At 40.2% G+C, this 19,760-nt stretch overlaps 1 protein-coding gene across 2 annotated transcripts in view; it reads left to right on the plus strand.

The window, feature by feature from the left end:
• cemip (cell migration inducing hyaluronidase 1) overlaps positions 1-19,760 on the plus strand; it is a 148,437-nt gene that overhangs the window by 102,106 nt on the left and 26,571 nt on the right. For both annotated transcript variants that reach the window (XM_018692837.2, XM_018692839.2), the window contains exons 12-15: positions 1,773-1,964; positions 7,895-8,064; positions 11,313-11,522; positions 12,081-12,286. In XM_018692837.2, coding sequence (XP_018548353.1) covers positions 1,773-1,964; positions 7,895-8,064; positions 11,313-11,522; positions 12,081-12,286 — 778 coding nt within the window. The remainder of the gene's footprint in view (positions 1-1,772; positions 1,965-7,894; positions 8,065-11,312; positions 11,523-12,080; positions 12,287-19,760) is intronic.

The raw sequence follows: 19,760 nt of genomic DNA on the forward strand, positions 1-19,760 counted from the left end.
CACTGGGTACAACCCATTTGCATCACTCTACAATTACCCCACACACACACTACACAGTATGTCATAGTACATCAGTACCACCCACTCATTCTGGAGAAATCTTTGTTTGCTGAGATGTAATTTCAAGCCAAGATTTATTCTAGTTAACAAATGCTTTACACAACTGGATGACAAATGAACACGGGCAGCATATCACTTCAAAAATTCAAATGAAACATTTTCATTAAGTTGCACAAACAAGACAGAAATCCAGCATTCTTCCTAATTTTGTTTGTGTGGCTGAGACAGATGTGACAGATATGTTGTTGGGGAGGGTGGTAAGTGATCTTTAGAAAGAGAGAAGACAAAGATAGAGAAGACAGACATATAGATACAAGATAGTGCCACAGATAGACAATTCATTATTTTGCTCCAGTACTTGTATTTTCCTTTACTTTGTATATTTCTGTCTGTTAAGCACTGCAACAGCACTGTGAAACAGTGAAAGTGAAGTGAAATGTGAAGGTCTACTCAGCAATGAACCTGTTTCTGATTAATGAAGGTGGGATACTCTGATTTGATGTACAGCAGAAATTAGGAAAGAGGCTGTTGAACTGATTGTGCTCCATCATTCCTTTAAATCAGGTCACTGTCCTTGTATTTGTTCCTGGTGGAGAGGGAGGTGGGTAGAGGTGGAGTGGATATAAAATTTCTGTGATTGTCAGATAATATCTTTGCAGCCTGGTAGCCAATCTCTATCTCAAACTCAATAGACAGTTGACCTTCAGAGTTGGAACAATGTTGGACCAGGTGTTTTTTCTTGCAAAGACACTTTAGGGTTCATGGACGTTTTCCCATCCAGTCTGCACATGTCTTGTGAAATTGGAGAAGGCTTATGACCATGCCCCTTGCAGTATCTTGCTGAAGGTGCAAGGTGAAATAGCTACATATGAACCATCTGGTCTTTGTTTGTCTGGGTGAGGGTTGTGTCTGTATTCCCAGACTTTCTCTGCATGTATTGTGCCTTGTCTCTGGTTCTGTTGGTGAATTTCACAGATCAGAATCTCTGCCAGAATATAAACTGTCTGGTATGGTGATTTAGGATTGCATCTCTGCATTTTGCTGATGACATGGTTCTTTATCAACCTATAATTTCTGGTGTGCACTTTGATGGTTCAGAGCCAGTGTCAAGCGGCAAGTCAGAGATCACTGTTATCTTCCACAAACAACTGATTTCATAGTTGTACTCCCCATCGTTGTTTGGATTCGGCAATTGGGAGTGGCTACTTCGAGTGGAGGAGTGCTAGTATCTTTGGACATTGTCGAGTGACGATAAGATAAAATGCTCTTCACTCTTTTGGTGAAGAGGGCTCTGCCTCTTGATTTGGCAGAGGTTCTAAGACTATGGTCATGAACTAAAAGTATGAGATTGTAGATAAAGGGAGTGAAATTAGTTTCCTTGCTCTCCTGTAAGGACTGGATTAGGAGCTCAGACATTCAGAAGGAGCTCAGAGTAGAAGCAGTGATCCTGCAATTCAAAGGATCCATTTGTAATGGTTTGCATAAACCTGGAGCACACTGGTGGGATTATATCCTGTATTGAATGGTTTTTATTTACCAACTTTGTAAGGTGCAATAAACTAAATAAAATCTATATATTTGAGGGAGAACCTAATTCTTCTTTGGATTTGATGGTGCATTCTTGTTGTACTTGGACGTCAGAATTTCTGAGTTCTGGGTTAGAGGTTTCAACTAGTTGGAGATGCTCTAACTCTTGCCATCTTTCTCTGTAGTTCGTCCACAGGCCTCCATTTCCATCGATATCTCATCCAACAGCAGCATCCTGGAGCTTGCTGACCAACCGGAGGGCTGGCGGTCAGGGGATCGGGTGGTAGTGGCAAGTACAGACTACTCCATGCATCAGGCTGAGGAGTTCACCCTGCTGCCCTGCCCTACATGCACATCCAACCAGGTCAAGGTCCAAGGTAAGAGAAAAGTGTGTTACCATGCAGCCCTGGTGCGAAAGGTTTTTGAACAGGCCGTTTTAATCCCGTGCAGGAAAAGGCAAACCTCAACCCAAATTCAAATATGCTGAAAAAGAAGCGATCACAAATATTATCAGTGAAATTTTAAGTATGTATATCTGTGAAGATTCTTGGTCATCCAGGTCATTATTATTCAAGAGGGGTTTGAATTTGGGGCCTCTTAGTGTAATGCTGAAACAGTTATAGTTAATTTGATTTATTGATTAATTGCTGAAAAATACCACACTGATACAAATCTGTCTTTTCAAATGTGAGGATTTCTCTGTTTTGCAGATAATAAACTGTTAAACTCACTATTTTCTGTCATTTTATAGGCAAAAATATTGAAAAATAACAGATGGATCAGTAATGAAAATAATCATTACTTGTGTTTGAGAGCTCAGTATACTGTAAATGAGGATGCCACAGTGCTCCTCATCAGCCGACTGTGTGGTGAAGTGTATTTGTGTTATGTAGAACAGCTCTACTCACACAGTAAAATCAAAAAAAGGTTTGTCCTTTTGCTAGAAGCTGCTCTGTAACAGTGAGAGGAGAGAGTGTGAGTGAGAACAGAAGCTAAGGACTCCACTCATGTGAATAGACAGTTTAAAATAGGTTTGTCAGAGAGAAGTGAGTTTCTTCTGTAAGGTGGAGAAATGCATCATGTGCTCCCTATCATCCATGAATCTTTCATTGTTTAAATATTTAATTTTAAAAATGCCGGTGAATATAAAGCAAATCATAGCAATGCATCTTAAATTAATTAACAAATTCAAATTAACTCAGCTCTTCAAAACACATGGAGGTATTTGTCAATAGGCTGCCCAGCTGCAGTAGATGCCAGGTTTGGAAGACCTTGAGTAAAACAGTGTGCACAGTGTGTTTACAGAAATCTAGATGCTTAAAAAATTTAATTATTGAGAAGACAAACAAAGCTTTTATTGTATTGTATTAAAATACAATGAAATTTGGAGTGCAACAAGACTTGAGTCCAATTTAGATGAAAAATAAAATGAAAAGAAAAACATGAAGGTGTACTGAAATAATAACCCCAGTAGATGTTAGATTGAATGATATGAAGAATGATATTATTGCACGTTTATATTAAATGCACATGTAAAGTATGTATTATTGTGCACTGTCCTTGTTTTATCTCATCAGAGGATCACCTCTTATCACTTTTAAACTTTGTGTGAGTGGTGGAAACATAGCATCCAAACTGGTACTCAAATGACCTGTTTCAATACACCAGTAGCTGCTGTAGTGTTCGCACAGTCCACCGGGTCCTGCTTTGGATCAGTTTCTCAGGTTTTTAATGCACTCTGTGCTGGTACAACTCACTGGGTTACCAGTTCAATCACCTGTCTATCTGAGGGGGTAGATTTAAAAAGGGCAATGGGAGGAAAAAGCAAAATAAGGCACATAAACTATAATATTTTGTTTTGAAATTTAAATCTTGTAGATGTTCATATGAAACCCTATGACTCTCACCACATTTTTAAGCCACTCACTGAACCTGTAGCAAAATCTTTAGGAGACACCAGTTGACAAACACACATTTATCATTTCATTTTGAAGGAGTTTTAGTCTAAATTGAAATGGCGTAGATAGAGTTAACTTTTATAGCATGTCAAACACAACCCACTTTGTCAGAAAGTGTTCCTCAAGGTTAAAAGCAAAAGAACAAGAAACAAGTTGGACTAATGAAAAAAGACCAAGCACAGAAACTAAGCCGTGGAAACACATCAGTCACACAGAGAGGTAAAACTGTGTCTTGAATCAATTTCTTAAAATGGCAGCACAGTCTTGTAACCTTTAAAACAACCAGGCAGATTGTGTCACGTTTAGATTGTGGAATAACAAAAGCTAATCAGACTGAGTTACTATAATGCAGGCAGGTGGAACTGAGTCAGAGCTCCGTCAGTAGAACTGAGGGGTTTCCTGTGATGTGACATGTTAACAACCAGATTACATATAGACATAATTATGACATTGAATGTACAGTTGTCTGTGTAGGTTCTCAGTCTTACATGCCAGAGTTGAAGGCTACATTTCACCTCTCATCTGAAAGGCTTCCTTATAAAGGCTGGTTGGGGAGTCCCAGGTATTTCATCTTTGGGGGGGTTGTCACTTTGGTGGTCCTGAGAGTCATTGACCCACATCATAAGAGTCGTTACGATTACGTGGGTTGAGGTGTGAATGGGGGTGGATTGGTCAGGGTGAGGATCTCAAGGCTGTGTTGTAATTGGCTGATAGTTGGTGTCGTAAGCCACCACCTCTGTTCAACGATGGTCGTTCCAGTTGGACATAGATGGCGTCCTTTACTCCTTTATTCTCTCAAACCATCAAAGACTAATCAGCTGCAGTTTCCATTTCAGTATGAAGAATCCAAAAATGACCAGTGGCTGCTCCTTTGTTTGGCTGTGCTGTGAACAGACACACCACTTGTTCTTTTTCTGTTGTATTCCTGACACAGTAGCTGCTCAAGGCATCTTTGCTGCCACCATATTTTTTATTCATTGATACTGAGTGAATGTGTGAGTTCCTCCTTAGGTTTAGCCTTTAGTGATTTGTAATGAAATCCTTGTCAAACTATGACAATTTCTTTTTGCCTAAACAGATTTAAATCGCACAACAATCTTTATTGCTCTTATAGTGGGAGTCAGTATTTTTCTTTCTTTCTGCATCACACACACATTCAACAGAGTTCTTCAGGTCAGCCTTCTCTGTTCTCTTGTATGATTCAAGTGGCCTTTGTTGTGTGGGAGAAAAAACCTTGCGCTCGCAGTTGCTAAAAGTCAGTGTTAACACGATGTGACGTGTCCGCTCATAGCTGTCGCATCCTGTCACTGATTCGCACACAAAAAAAACTCAAGTTAGCGTTTCTCCCACTTAGGAGTCCAACTGTGTATTTTCAAATCTCTGCCCGAGCTACTGGCATTTGTCTCCTGCCCAGCCGCATCAGAGAATCAGTCCATTAAACTTATCCTATACCTCCATTCCCCCCTTCCTCTCTTTTTTTCTCAGCTCTCTGACGTCACCGAGGTGTTTGGCCAAACATACAAAGTGGAAATCCTATTTTTGTGCACCAGGGGCTAACAGGGTTGAGACACAGAGACACATAGCCCAGGGCTATTTATCAGTTTGAGTCCAATAACTAGTGCCAGGGTTTTATATGTCGAACTTTTGACAGTTCCAAATGGCACAGATGATGATGAGTGTAGAAAATAAATGTTATGGAGTTGATCAGTGGCCTGGAGCAGTGGTGGAGGATTTAGCATTATTCTTTTTCTAACATGACATTTACCTAGACTCAAAAAAGCCAGGCTGTGTCTCCGCAGCCCAGATTTCATCATGAGATTTTAGTCTGAAAAACATCCACTGAGATGTGATCATTCCCAACAAATCAATGGCAAACCAGTGAGCAAACTCACAAACCCCATTAGCAGCTATCATATGTGATGATGTGACATGATTCCACTCTTCTCGTTTCCTATATCAGGCCAGTGAAGTGAGATTTGTACTGATTGGGAGGTATTTACCCGTTATTAGTTGTAGGAAATTCCACTTTTTAAGCTAGTTAAATTAGTTAGATTTAGTGAGATATTACATTAGCAGTATACACCAATCAGCCACAACATTAAACCGCTGACAGGTGAAGTGAAAAACACTGATCATCTCATTACAATACAATGTTCTGATGGGAAACCTCAGGTCCTTCATTCATCTGGATGTTACTTTGACACGAACCACACACCTAAACATTGTTGTAGACCAAGCACACACCCCCGTGGCCACAGGAGCCTCCCCCAGCAGGACAGTGCTCACCACACAAACTGCTCAGAAATGTCTCAAGGAACACGACACAGAGCCCAATGTGTTGACTTGGCCTCCGAACTCCCTGGACAGAGCTGTTTTGATGGTACAAAGTGGACCTACACAATATTAGGTCCTGACAACTCACATGATGGCAGAGTGGGTCAATGACTCTCAGAACCTCACCTCCAAGAGGTTCAATACCTGGGACTCCCCGCACTGAGGAAGCCTTTTGGAGGAAAGGTGACACGTCTTCGAGAAGTTGCCTTTAACTCCAGCACTTATGACTAGACATTACTCAGTTTTCAAAAAAAAATGATGACAGTCAAAAGTGGAACTTTGCCTTTTTTCCATGACTGTTCCACAACCTTAAGCGAATACTCACTTTAAACCAAACCATCTTTTCCTAATACCAACCATGTAGCCAAACCAAAGCATGACCACTCCACAACCTTAACTGCAACTGTTTATCCTTGTTGCTATGACGATAAAGGTCCGGGACGCCTGCCACTGGTACACTCCTATGGGTTGTAGGAGGACTTGTTGTAATGATGTATTTCACTACAGCTAAGTAGCTGCTAAATGCCTCTCTAAAATTCACATGCTGTAAATCAGTTAGATCTTTCATTTACAGAAAGACTTGCATGAAAAGCACAGGTGTAATCTACACTGTAAGACATGTATTTAGAGCTGTGTTGTTGATGTGTTAAGTCTGAGCTGGAATCAAAGTGTTCATTTGTACTTTTGTACAGTCCTGGCTGTGCTGGTGGAGGGAGTGTAGGAGGCAAAAAGAGGTTAAGCATGTGGGTGTGTGGGTTTCTGTCTCTCAGATTTCACACTTAAACATTTCTTTGATTTCGTTTGTTTTCCTGGCATCACCTTGTTTTTCCTAATCAACACATTTGTGTTGTTAGGGATGTTGAATGTGTAGGAGTGGACGACATGTGGAACAGAGCTGTTATCATCTCTGCACTTGTCGTGTTATTCTGCTGCACTTTTCTTCTCACCCCTGTCTTTCATGGGATCCTCTTTATTCTCCTGAGCCTCACTATCATTTGCTGAGGTGTAAATTGGCTTTCCAAGGAGCTACATTATGCAAAACGCATAATACTGTGGCTGAAGATCAGGTTGTGTGTTTGCGTGGGCTGGGCTGGGGTGGGGGGAAGGGTGTCAGAACTGTAAGGTGTTTAAATGTCTCAGTTATACAGTGCTGCAGGGATGACATGTTTTTTTGGAGGCCAACCTGGAATTTAGCATCATCCTGGTTCCCTCCACAAAAAACCAGTGAGATTTTCATTTGGTTTTGGTTATTGCAGAAAATAAGAAAATAACATTTATTTAACAAGATAATCTTTACAAATGAATGCCACTGTTCTGATGTTTGAAGCCCAAATACAATCTCCAGAAGTAAAAAAGCTAATGTTAGGCTATAAACCAACTACACCACGGTCACATGACGTCTTCACCACTGAGCTTCCAACTTCCAATGAAGCAGGTTGGTGGTGGAACGCTAAAAAAGATATTAATCATTACAGATAGATGGATCAGAAAAAATGTGCTGCCTGTACTCGATGCTGTGTGCAACAAAAATACGTAGCTTTTCATTTGCTATGGGACTCCTCTACATAAAGTTTGGTAAATCAAGTGGATATAAAAATATTTTAAAAGACTGAAACACTGTAATTATAAGTGCTGCCTGCCCATTCTTCCTTAAAAACAGAAGAAGTGGTTCTGCAAAGTCTGACTCAGCTTCACTGTTATAACCACCATGGCATTTATCTGAAACATCTGCTCAGCCACGCACCCTACACACAAACAAACACACACACACACGCATGTGCAGACACACAGAAAACAACAACAAACTGTACTTTTCTCGGTCTCCAGTGACAGTGAGCATCTGTTTAAACTGTGCTCAGCTCTGTATAATGGACTGTTTAGTGAAAACAGTGAAACCTCAGACGGCACTGTGTAGATCCACAAAGCAAATTTCAACAGATGTCTCTGTATTGTGTTTGTTGTAATGTCTTAATGTTTAGCCCTCGAGCTGAGGTTTGGTGTGTGTGTTCACGCAGGTAAGGCCCAGTTCATCCACATGGGAGAGGAGGTGGACGGGGTGGATATGAGGGCAGAAGTCGGCCTGCTGAGTCGTAGCATCCTGCTCCGTGGCGAGATGGAGCCCGGCTGCTACGGCAACGAGGCCTGCAAATTCTTCGACTTTGACACGTTCGGTGGACATTTAAAGGTACGCTGTTGTCCTAAGCCTGGTGCAGTGCTTCAGATTGTTTCAGATCTACCTGCACTTGTTTCCTGGCAGCGTCTCTTAGTTTGAGCTCGCCAGTTACTAGGATTGTGCGTCTTTATTGATCTCACAATTTGATTACTATCATCCTGTCAACGATTCATCTCGATATCACGGTGCATCACAATGCATGACGATGCACTGTGACCCCAATTTTCTATATTACTGCATATGGCTTCAATGACTAATGTATTGTTACTGTTAAATAGGACTCTGCTGCGACTGAAGTCCAGGAATCACATGTTATTGTTTTGATTAATGCAGACCTGTCTGCCTTTAAGCGTGTAAAAAACTTTATTAAATTAAATTAGCCCTACTTTGGTTTCACTGAAATATGGTAAAATAAAAATAGAATTAGTAGAAGGTGAGGGGAGCTCAGACCTTGTCCCTGCACCTGTTGATCCAGGCCAAAAATCAATGGACAAAGTCCTTACTCTCACCAAAACCTTGGCATGAACATAGGCAAAAACTTTCTCTATTTTTTTATTTCCCTTCTGTCAACACAAACAATGTGTGAATATATTTGCCTTCTATAGTCAGAGATCATTGAGTTTCATTAAACACACATCAGTTAATGGTTTGAGTCAGTGAAGGTGCCCTATTGACCCCAAGACCCTGGTGACAGCCGGAGTTGAAAACTGGAGAATGGCTCCACTCCTGATGCCTTGCTCTCGACCCCTCAGCATTTAATGAAGCTGCTTTAAATTCCAACACTGGATCTTAAAAGATCAGGGTGTGATGGCAAATACAAATGGTTACATGGAAGGAAATCAGATACGGTGAGGGAGACCTGTTTCTGCTGACAGTCGAAGCTAATTCAAAGTAGCCTAATGAAAGGTAAAGGAACAGTCCATCAGAGTGAGATAAGAAGATCGTTATTATTTAATTCTTTGGGTCTGACTGTACTGGACACACAGGACTGAAATCACTGATACAAACTGCATGAATGTCACTTTCGTAGCAGAGTTGGATGCATTTTTTCATGGGACATTGATCATCCATAATGAAGTCCACAGAGAAGAAATTATTTTGAGGACAGCTGCGTTTAAAAATAAGTCAACAGCCACACAAAGGGCTCTGAGCAGCTTAATACTGGGGGTATAAATGACAAGTTTCATCATGATACTATATTATATCGATTCAATGGACAATGATTCAACGTTTGCTGATATCACAAAATCTGCTACGATACGATTTCGATTTGATATGTTTGAAGCGGTTCGTGTTCATGGCTCACAATGTTTCTTTTTTTCTCAAACAGTCGAATTTGAGCAGCTTTTTAAGAACGTTCAAGTATTAACATGAAAATCTAATGTTAACACCTGAGGTGTTCAGGTGGAGTGAAGATTTGTTTGGAAGTTGTCTATGCAACTTCTCAACTGGAACCTGGTCAACTCGTAGGCGACACCACACCCAGTTCTGACTTACGATGTAAATAGAACGCATTGTGTTTTATCGCGCTTAATAAAAGTTCAGCTGACGTCTCTGTGTTGCTTTGCGAGGGACGTTACAATATGCACGATGTCTGATCGATATTTTCATTTTCGTTGATCATTGAATCGATGTATTTTACACCCCTACTGAATACTAATGTTAGTATGTTAACATGCTTGAAATTACATTATTAATATGTTTAGCAGCTATAATATTTACCATGTTCACCATCTTAGTTCAGCATGTTAGCACTAAATTAAATTAATTAATTAGCACTAAAGTCCTTCTGTGGCTGGTAAAACCATTAGTTTATCATAAACTGCAGCAGATGAATGGCTGGGTATTTTAAGGCTTTGGAAGTGCACATAAAAATATTTCCACCTTTAGCTAATCCAAATTGATGCACTGATGCATGATAAAGTTAAACTAGAGAAGGTTAAGATGCCCAACAAAGCCATGCTGCACGTATCAGCCTGTCAATAAGATTAAAAAAAGACAGTGGAGAGAGACACTGAGAGACAGGAAAGGACAGAGGAAGAGAGAGAGAGGCTGTGGTTGTATTCCTGCTGCCCTCATGCCTTTCTCTCCCCATGGCAAAGCTATCATATCCCATTATAAATTTCCATCACAGGCTCATGTCACATATTTCTCATGGATGTGTGTGTGTGCAGCACGTACGAAAGCCCCAGTGAGATCTCAGTGAAGCCCTTCAAAATGAACGCCTCAGAGCACGCTCTCCTCCCTCAACACTGTCGTAATAAAACCTCGCATCTCTGCTAATGTCTGCTGGTCACAAGCTGAGGAGGGAAGTAAAAAGAGGAGCAGCTTCTGTTTCAGCTTGTATTTCTTAAATTGTTTCATAAACAGCGGGAGGTTGTAGCATTTTCTCAAAGACTGTAATTTTTCAACTGAAGCTACAATGAAAAGTGTTGGTTAGGAGGTTTTCTCATGGTCTGTGGAACAAAGCTGCTTTTCATCACTGAGTCACTCTGCTCTCTAATGTCTTTTATTCACTGTTGAATCTCCATCTGCCTTTTCTTCTTCATTCACTCTGTCATGTTAACACGTCCTTTCATCCGTTCTTTCTCTTGTTTATCCTTCTTTCCTTCCACCTCTTTCTCTACCATTTTTCTACCCCATGTTTCTTCCCTCTTCCCCTTCTTATCTCCTCCATGCCTCCTTTCCTTCCTCCTCTCTCCCTCTGTACATATTTGTCCATCCATGTGACCCTTCTTTCCTGACTTTCTCCACCTGATGACTCCACAGCCTCCTTCTTTTATTTCTAGTCAGTACCTGTTTTCGTTCATGCTTCACTCCTCTTTCCATCCTGGTATCTTCCCATGCTTTCCCTCGATCATTTATTCCTGACTTTCTTCATCTGTGTGTCTTTGCCATTCAAGATGGCTGCTACTCTCAGCAATAGTAGTGAACACTCTGCTAATTTTACTGTTTGTAGCAGTTCTGTCTTATTAGTTTCTCATTAACTCAGTCAGACTCATAGTACTGTTCGGTTTTTATCTGTGGACATGACCTCCTTTCTGTCTTCTGCCAAACTAACTATTCCTCTTTTCCCCTACCTCCTTTACTCTGTCCTCTTTATGGCACTTTTTCCTTTACATTATCCCTCCTTTGCCGTCTCACCCCCCTTCCCTTCATTTCAAAACCATAATTTGCTTTTCTTTGCGGTTGTTTGAGAGACACAACAAACCTGATTTCCCCACAAGATGTGTGACGTGAGCTGTATCTGCTGTCGTCAGGTGGAGCGGGGCTTTGGGGCGGTTCATATATCTGGGATGGAGCTGCAGCACATGGGCCAGCAGACAATGGGACACTACCCGGTCCATTTCCATATGAATGGAGACGTGGACGAGAGGGGAGGCTACAACCCCCCCACCTTCGTCAGGGATCTGTCCATCCACCACTCCTTCTCCCGCTGTTTAACCATCCATGGCTCCAATGGTTTACTGGTCAGTAAAGAATTTCTCATTAAAATTTTGTTTTTCACTTGATGCATTTGTAAGGAACATCATTTAACGCATAGTTTAATGCATTTAACACGTAAACTTGATTGCATTCATGCAGAGAAATAGATGAGAAGATAGATTCTACTTTTATGTCTGCAAGGTAAATGCAAAGCTACAACCAGCAGGCAGAAGGCTAAGAAATCTCTGGAGGAACACGACCAAAAGTCCAAGGTGTTGACCTGGCCTCCAAACTCCCCACATCCCAATCTGATCCAGCATCTGTGGGACCCTCTAAAAAAACCAAAGATAAAACCTTATCGGTCAATTATTTCATGCCATTAGTATGTGTGAAGAGTCAGCAGAAAGTCAGCCAGCGCAGTGGAGTAAGATCTCTAATGTTCACGCTCAGCAGGCCCCAAAATGTAGAGGCATAAAAAACATTGGTAAGCAACCTCTACTGGAATGATAAGGGCGCTATCTTAGATAATAATATCCAGTTGATGCTCTCACAGCCAGTTATTCTCTTTGTCAGTATAATCCAACATGTCTCTTCACTCCCAGGTAAAGGACGTGGTGGGCTATGACACACTGGGTCACTGTTTCTTCACTGAGGACGGTCCAGAAGAGAGGAACACGTTTGACCACTGTCTGGGTCTGATGGTGCGAGCGGGGACTCTGCTGCCCTCAGACAGAGACAGCAAAATGTGCCGCGACATCACTGAGGGAGCTTACCCTGGATACGTGGCCAACCCACGCCAGGACTGCAGGTAAGACACATGCTGAAACATTTAACTTCTTCACTCGCATGGTGGATGATGGTGATAATGATGCACAACACATCTACAATATTCCCATGAATGGTGGAGCCATAATAAATGTGTTTTTGTGTTCAGTACTACAGTAGCGATAGAGTTCCAGCTGGTCAATTTGTTTCTACTTTTGCCAACTTTTCTAAACTTGGAAAACAAAGGTTCACTCGCTGGTCTGAATCAGAGAGATCCTGACTCTTCTCATCTCATTATCAATGATGTTATTTGATAATAGTTGTGATGGACTGGCGATCCGTACAGGGTGTACCCCACCTCTCGCCCAGTGCCAGCTGGGATAGGCTCCAGTCCTCCGAAACCCTTAAAGATAAGCAGTATAGGTGATGGATGGATGGAGCTTACTCACTGAATAAGCCTTTGCTGTCTGATGTAACACCTCTGCTCTGTACTATTAATGTTACAGGTCATAGACTTTTGCTCCCAGGTATCATGGTATCACCAGGAGTCATTAAGTACAAAAGTCACAGCACAGATTGTCTGACACTGTCCAACCAATGTGACCATTAACTAAATTACTGGTAACTGAACATTTCACAGTAATGGTAGCAGTAAATGGATTGTATTAAACTCTTGAAACCTACTCATCAAAGTAGCTTTATCATATTCATTTTCATCAAGCTTTTTTAGTACAGTGGAGCAGTAATATATGGAGCATTTAGCCCTGTTTCTGAAAAACAATTCTTTTTCAATGTGTTTAATATATTTCCTACATTGACTTCCACTCAGATGTTTGCCAGAGGTAGTGTTGACCTTTAGATATCATGATAGATAGATAGATTCCTCCCATCAGTCACTAAGCTGCTGTGTGCATATTTCAATCTCTGTGGAGGTTATTTGTGGAAATGTTTAGTGTTTAATAAGGATACAGTCTTGGTTTTGGTAAAATTAGTATTTGTTATTTCCATGTAGGGAGAGTATTTGTGATATAATGTAGCAGTATCATGTATTTTCAGTATTTTTAATTACACCTAATACTGGATCGAGTGCTAACACACCTCCACTACAAACACAGTATTGATTAAAATAAAAGTGTATTCCCTCTGTCAAAGGCGCATGAGACTGTCAACACACTGAAAGAGCACCAATTAATCTCAAGATTTACCACTTCTTCAAACATATATGAAGTAGTTTTTACTCTGCCACAGCACTTTGAAAAAGTTTGAATAATTATGTAAAATGCTGCACAGTTGTACAGACAAGACACTTTGATATGACAGCAGAGAAACTCTTTAAGGTGATAATTCTGTTTTGACCTGAGAGATTGACAAGAAGATTTCCTCCTGTGTTTTAAAGACACAAGAAAACAAATAATTAGCAGTGCTGGAGCGCTGCTGTAAAAAAAAGAAATTCACACTGTGAAAGGGCAGAGGCTGAAAACAAATTGGCAGCAGCCAGAGATCATTAGTTAAAGCTCTCTCTCTCTCTTTCTCCTCCTCAATCGCACATAAACACACTTTTATTTGACTCTCTGTGCCATGTTGTTACAGTCTGTTCAGGTTTGTGAAGTGAGATTATGTAAGTATTACAGCACCTGCAATTATTTCTCATCCATCAAAATGATAGATGGTATTTTCAGTTGTCCACCAACATTTTAAATGTCAGCAGATCTGTTACACAAATTGTGATAACACATGGTGAAATAATAAAAAACATAATCAATTAAAAAAAAACACTTTAAACTATTTTATTCTTGAGTTTATGCACGGAAACATGTGACTCAAATGTTTTACCCATGTCAGGCTGAGTCCTCATTGACCATAGGGTTAGTTCCTTTAATGCCTGACTGACCCACTCAGCATCATAAATCTACACAGGTAAACATAACTTTAGCAGGGTTATATAAAAAAGTATAATCTCCTAATGTTCTTCACTATCTTTAGCTTTAGCTGTAGCAACTCAGAGTTGCTTTGATAAACATGTATGTTGTCTTGTACAGTCTTGTTTTTATCATTTACAGAACATTACCTGTGGTTAATATATTGTATCACAGTCTGAAATGGAGATGATCATACATCATTTTATTTCGCCACAGCTCAGTTACTGCAATTCATTATTCCTCTGCCTGAGCGAAACTTCCCTGGATCACCTATAAACGGTACAGAAGGCTGCTGCAAAGCTTCTCACCAGCTCCTCTAAAAAGTCCTACATGACACCAATTAGCCATTTATATTATTATATTATATTATTATTATTATTATATTTTAATTGTTTTATTTATTTTATACTGTGAAGCACATATGTTCTTGGTGCTGTATAAATAAACTTGACTAACTTACTGTAACACATAGATTTTGTTTTAAAGTACTTTTCATGTCACACTTGTTAATATTCTTTTCAAAGAGTAACTTACTTCACACACAACACAAACATTTTAAAGGAACATCTTATTGATTAAAGTTTAAATGATATAAATTTCACTATAATCATTCGTCCTGTTCAGTTAAAGTTTAGTGTTGTTATGTGTTTTTATACATAACAGGGCCTGTAGATTTTGGAAGTGCATTAATACAAGAGTCTAGATCCAGTTAATTGGTTGTAAACTACAGCCCAGGTCGCTTCTCCCCACCACACACACACATCCACATTTACCATATGTAGCCTGTTTTCCCCTCCTGCACCTTTGCTTTGTTACAGAGGCATTATATTTAAAGTATAAACATGCAGTTCAGAATATAAAGCAGTTTAATCCAGGTCACGTGACTTTTTTATCTCGCCACATTTGCCTGTGCCTTCAGCTGCAGAGCATAAAGGCCAAGGTTAGGGATGCATAATGGCGCTGGCTTTCACTGATATGGACTCATCCACCTGCTCTCCAACATGAGGGCACTGGAAGGATTTGCTGTTTCTAACGTTATCATAGTCTCTTCTCTCTGCTCCTTTTTGCTTTTATTTTTTTCTCTTTCCTCTCCTAATTTATCCAATTATAACAGCCCGGTAGTACACAATGAACTATGCCTCTAATGAGGTTTTTTTGTCCAATTTGTCTGGATCATTGTATTCTGTAATGATTTCCAAATCCCAGTGTATTTATTACTGTGATTCAGAAATTCCAATTTAATCAAACATGATTGCACTAACAACGTTCCCCACTGTAAGATTTATGATGATTAATTTCCAGTCAGCTTTTCACACTCCCTCGTGGCTTCTTCTGTCCCCCGCCTCCCCCCACCTCTCTGTCATTGTTGAGTTGTGAATGTGTTGACTTTAAATGCTCAGATGAGAACAATACATTTTAGTCAGATTTGCCAAGAGCAGGAGACATGTGGGCTGCATGAGGAGGATGAGAACTGTCATTTAAACTGAGCCAGATGAATGTGCCTGGCTTAAATGCTTCGCTTATTTAGAGAGAGGGAGAGAGAGAGTATGTGTGTGTGTGTGTGTGTGTGTGTGTGTGTGTGTGTGTCCTTGAGCATGCATTTGCAAATTATCTATCCCAGCCATCTCCATCAGAGGAAACAGCAAGACATGGCAGTTGTTCTTTTACAAAGCCCAGCAGACCTGCATCAACATACCTGACTGAACAAAGATATGCACTCCCACATCTGCAGTCTGAATATCAAACTAAGCTTTAGCTACCTGCAACAGTAAATGTGTGTGTTTGTGTGTGTGTGTGCACATGTCTGCTTGTGTTATGATGATTAGATTATTGACCCTAGCTGACAGAACAGCATTTAAATTTCATTCAGACAAACATGTAATTTACAGTAACAGACTGTTGTGTCATTCTCATCTTTCCAAATCAACTTGTACGTGGCTGCTGTGGGACGGGGGCCAACTATTGTGTCGATGCCTCCGCATGAAGACGTGTTGTGAACAGGCGCGTTATCATGATGGAGTGATTGGATGTTGACTGTGCGACATAACAATAATAAATACTGAATCACAACAGTTATTGCCTGCACCTGCTGCATGCGCATTACTGTGCCACGCTCCATCCATTCCTAACAGGAACAGTCTCAGAACTTTTTGATCGCACCTTGTACGTACAGTGAAGGTTGACTTAAAAATGGTGTCTAGTTTTTTCATGCCATATTTCTTTATTGCTGAAATGATATTTAATGTTTATTTCAGTCTGTCTTTTAAATGGAAGAATGATTGATGACGATCTGGTAAAGATCACATATACGTGATCCTGGTATAATCCACAATGAAATTTAGATTTTTTAAAATGTCACTCTGGAGCAGAGGGAGAAGGAAACAAAGACCCAGAGAGAAGCAAAAAGGAGTGGAGGGGGGGAGTGGAGAAAGAGGAGATTTAGGGTGTTGTGCTGCCATATGCTAAGCTGCTGTGGAGCTAAACTGAAAAGCTAAATCTGCCATTTCTATTCATATTCATATCTCACACACTTGCAATAATGATTTTCTCTTTATGCCTCATGCAGGTGTGAAAGCTTATTTTTTTTTCCCTAGTTGCACACAAAAAACCCCCAGAGGAAATTCATGAAAAAAGAAATAAATGCATTTAAGACAGACGTGTGTGCTATTAAAAAAAGGTCCTGCAGTACAAATGTGAGTCAGAATTATTTGTGTATACACACTGCAAACACTGGAAAGATGGCCACAAGGTTCAGCTGTGGCTCAGTGTGCATAGGGGCACACTGGATCCTCTCTGACAGCCAGCAGACAAAACATTGTGCAATGTGAGGCTGAAGCTTTTGTCCAGAAATGTCTGAGTCGTGTAAACGTGTGAGCAAAGCTGTGAGGTGTGAGGATGAGTCATGCAGGTTGGGAGGCAGGTATACAGCACGCCAACAGATATAGGGGTACTCCATCGATCACTGTCATGTTTAGTGTCTTTTTGCACACATGGTTGGTGGATTAGTCAGACTAAGGCTGGTTTAACATTGAATGTGCAAGTGTGCTTAGTTTGCACAAAGTAGAGAACACAAAGCTTTACCCATCCCACAAAGCAGCTAACTAGAATCCTGCAATTTATTTCATAAGATCTAAAATCTCAATATTAGACTGAGAAAGTCTTCATTATTATTACGATGCCTTCAACTACATCTCATGGTTTTCACCAGTAGATAGAACTAATTTAGTTGCTGTATTTTATTCCTGTTTGAGATCATTTACCCACGCCCGAGTAACATCAGAGAGTTGAGAGTTCAAAGAGTTTAAGAGTCTAAGAGAATAACATTGAACTTGTTGAAGTCAGCATATTTAGTTAAGTTACTTAAGTTCAAGTTCATTTTAGATTGACGGCAGTATGTGTTGCCCAGGAGAGCACAGCCACCATTTATGTAACTTTCAGACCACAGACAACCTCACATTTACACCCAGTTTCTGCTGTGGTGGGCTGGATGTATAGAGGCAAGGCATGAGCTGGGGTTTAAACACCTCTCTCTAGCTCTCTTTTTTCATTCATGCCACATTTATTTCTGTCACTTTTCATGTGAACAACCAAGTGAAACATGAACACTATGAACACCCTCCAGGAGCAACTGTTTGAAAATGTCCACCATTATCTCCATCTTTAAACAGTATCACATCTCCCCTCTCTCCTGTGGCAGCCAGATTTTCCCTCAGACTTCCAGTGTGGCCTTTCACAACAACTATAAGCACTAAAAAGCAAAATACATTAATCCAACTTGGCCTAGTTAAGCTGTCCTTAACTTTATCATCATAACATAACTAAATTAGCTGAAGAACTGTAGTTTCCCTCCCTCAGGCCAGTTCCACGTTACAGTGTCACTGTACAGACTTCCCTGGAAGTGATTCAGTCGTGCCTGGAAGCCTACCAACATATTTGAATGATTTCACCCTGCGTGAGCTTTACTCTGTGTCACACTGCTAAACTTTCTGTCTCTGTTACATTATATTATTATTACATTCATCACTGTCTGCTCACAGGCTTTTCTAATACAACAAGAAACATGGCTCCTCTTCACGTTGGACCTTCCTCTCTCTCATCCTCTCTGACAGAAAACACATTAAAAGGAACTTTGATTGGGGCTGAATGAGACCTTGATTACGAGTTAATTTCTCTCTCATCTACACTGACCTGCCACAGGGGGTGACGGTAGAGGAGCATATATCCTGGTTAAGGTGGTATTAACTGAGAGGAGAGGTTAACAAAAAGGTCAAGACGAGGGCTGTAGAAAAGACTAGACACACTTTTCCACAGTTTGTTTGCAAATGAGCTGAAATTATAATATTAATAAAGCTCAGATAAGGCTTGATTGTTTGAAGTAAATGATCGTGCATCGTTAAGGATCAATTTGTGGGATTTTTTGTTTTTTTTATTTGTTTGTTTTTGTCTCTATATTAATGACAAACACTGTACAAGCCAACAGTGATCACACTTACAGTACGTCCACAGTATGAAAGCTTTTACATTTATTGTTTTTAACACCTGGGTAGATATTTATTTACCTGAGCACAGAGGTTTAACTCAAGTAAAATGGAAGAAAACTGCATGTTTTGTGTTGCATGGGGAAGTTTATACAAATAATCTCAGCACCTTAGTTATCACAGCGAACTGACCGCTTCAGCAGAAGAAACTATTTCTAAAATGTACGGAGCAAAAAAAATTGTACTTTTGCAAGACCCCAAGAAGCTTTTCCCAAAGTTGCACAAAACTTTCTCAGGATTCTGAGAAACTTTTGCAAGATTTCACAAATCTTTCTTGTGATCTCACAAAAGTAATTTTCTTTTATTTTCAGTCATTATTTTTTTCTCCATGTTCCCTCCCAAGCTCTGTAATTTTTCTTGTCTCTTTGCATGTGCATGATATCCTGTTCTGGGACCTCTCTTGACCACAGGAAATGCAGAAAATCCTCCTCAATGATTTTTCTTTTTAGACAATTCCCAAGTGGCCAGATTTTTCTTGAGATCTCGTAAACGTTTTTCTGGATTTTGAGAAAGTTTCATCTGTTTCAAATGTTACAAAAGTTTCTTGAGATCTCGCAAAAGTACTTTGTTTCCCAACCGTCAGATGTATTTTTTTGTTTGTTTGCTCCATGTCTCCCCTTGGGCTCCATAGAAATGTGATGTCTGGTAAGAAAAACTAAAAAAAACAGGTGTAGAATCTGTGGCATTGTTTTTGTTGGTCAGACACAGAGGGAGAGAGCCAGGTTGGAAAAAAAGGAACGAGAGAGACATAAAGAGAGAAATGTAGATGAGAAGATTTTCAGAGCAATGCAACAATGTATTGCTTTTCATACGACATTAGTTTTCTGTCTCCCATCTGTTAATCTAGTTAGAGGAGGTGTTTGTTTAACATCAGAGTGTTATTTCCTGACAGATAGCCTTCTGTTAGGGATGAATTCTCTCTCTCTCTCTTCCAAAAGTGTTTCCTCTTCAAACCAATATTCCAAGTTCAGCAGCAGACAACACAAAAGACTGGGCTCATTTACATCTGTTGTCTCAGTAAATACTCCACTAAACAAAAAATTGTGCTGATGCATAATTT

The sequence above is a fragment of the Lates calcarifer genome, linkage group LG2 (genome assembly GCF_001640805.2).
Source record: "Lates calcarifer isolate ASB-BC8 linkage group LG2, TLL_Latcal_v3, whole genome shotgun sequence".
Lineage (NCBI taxonomy): Eukaryota > Metazoa > Chordata > Actinopteri > Centropomidae > Lates > Lates calcarifer.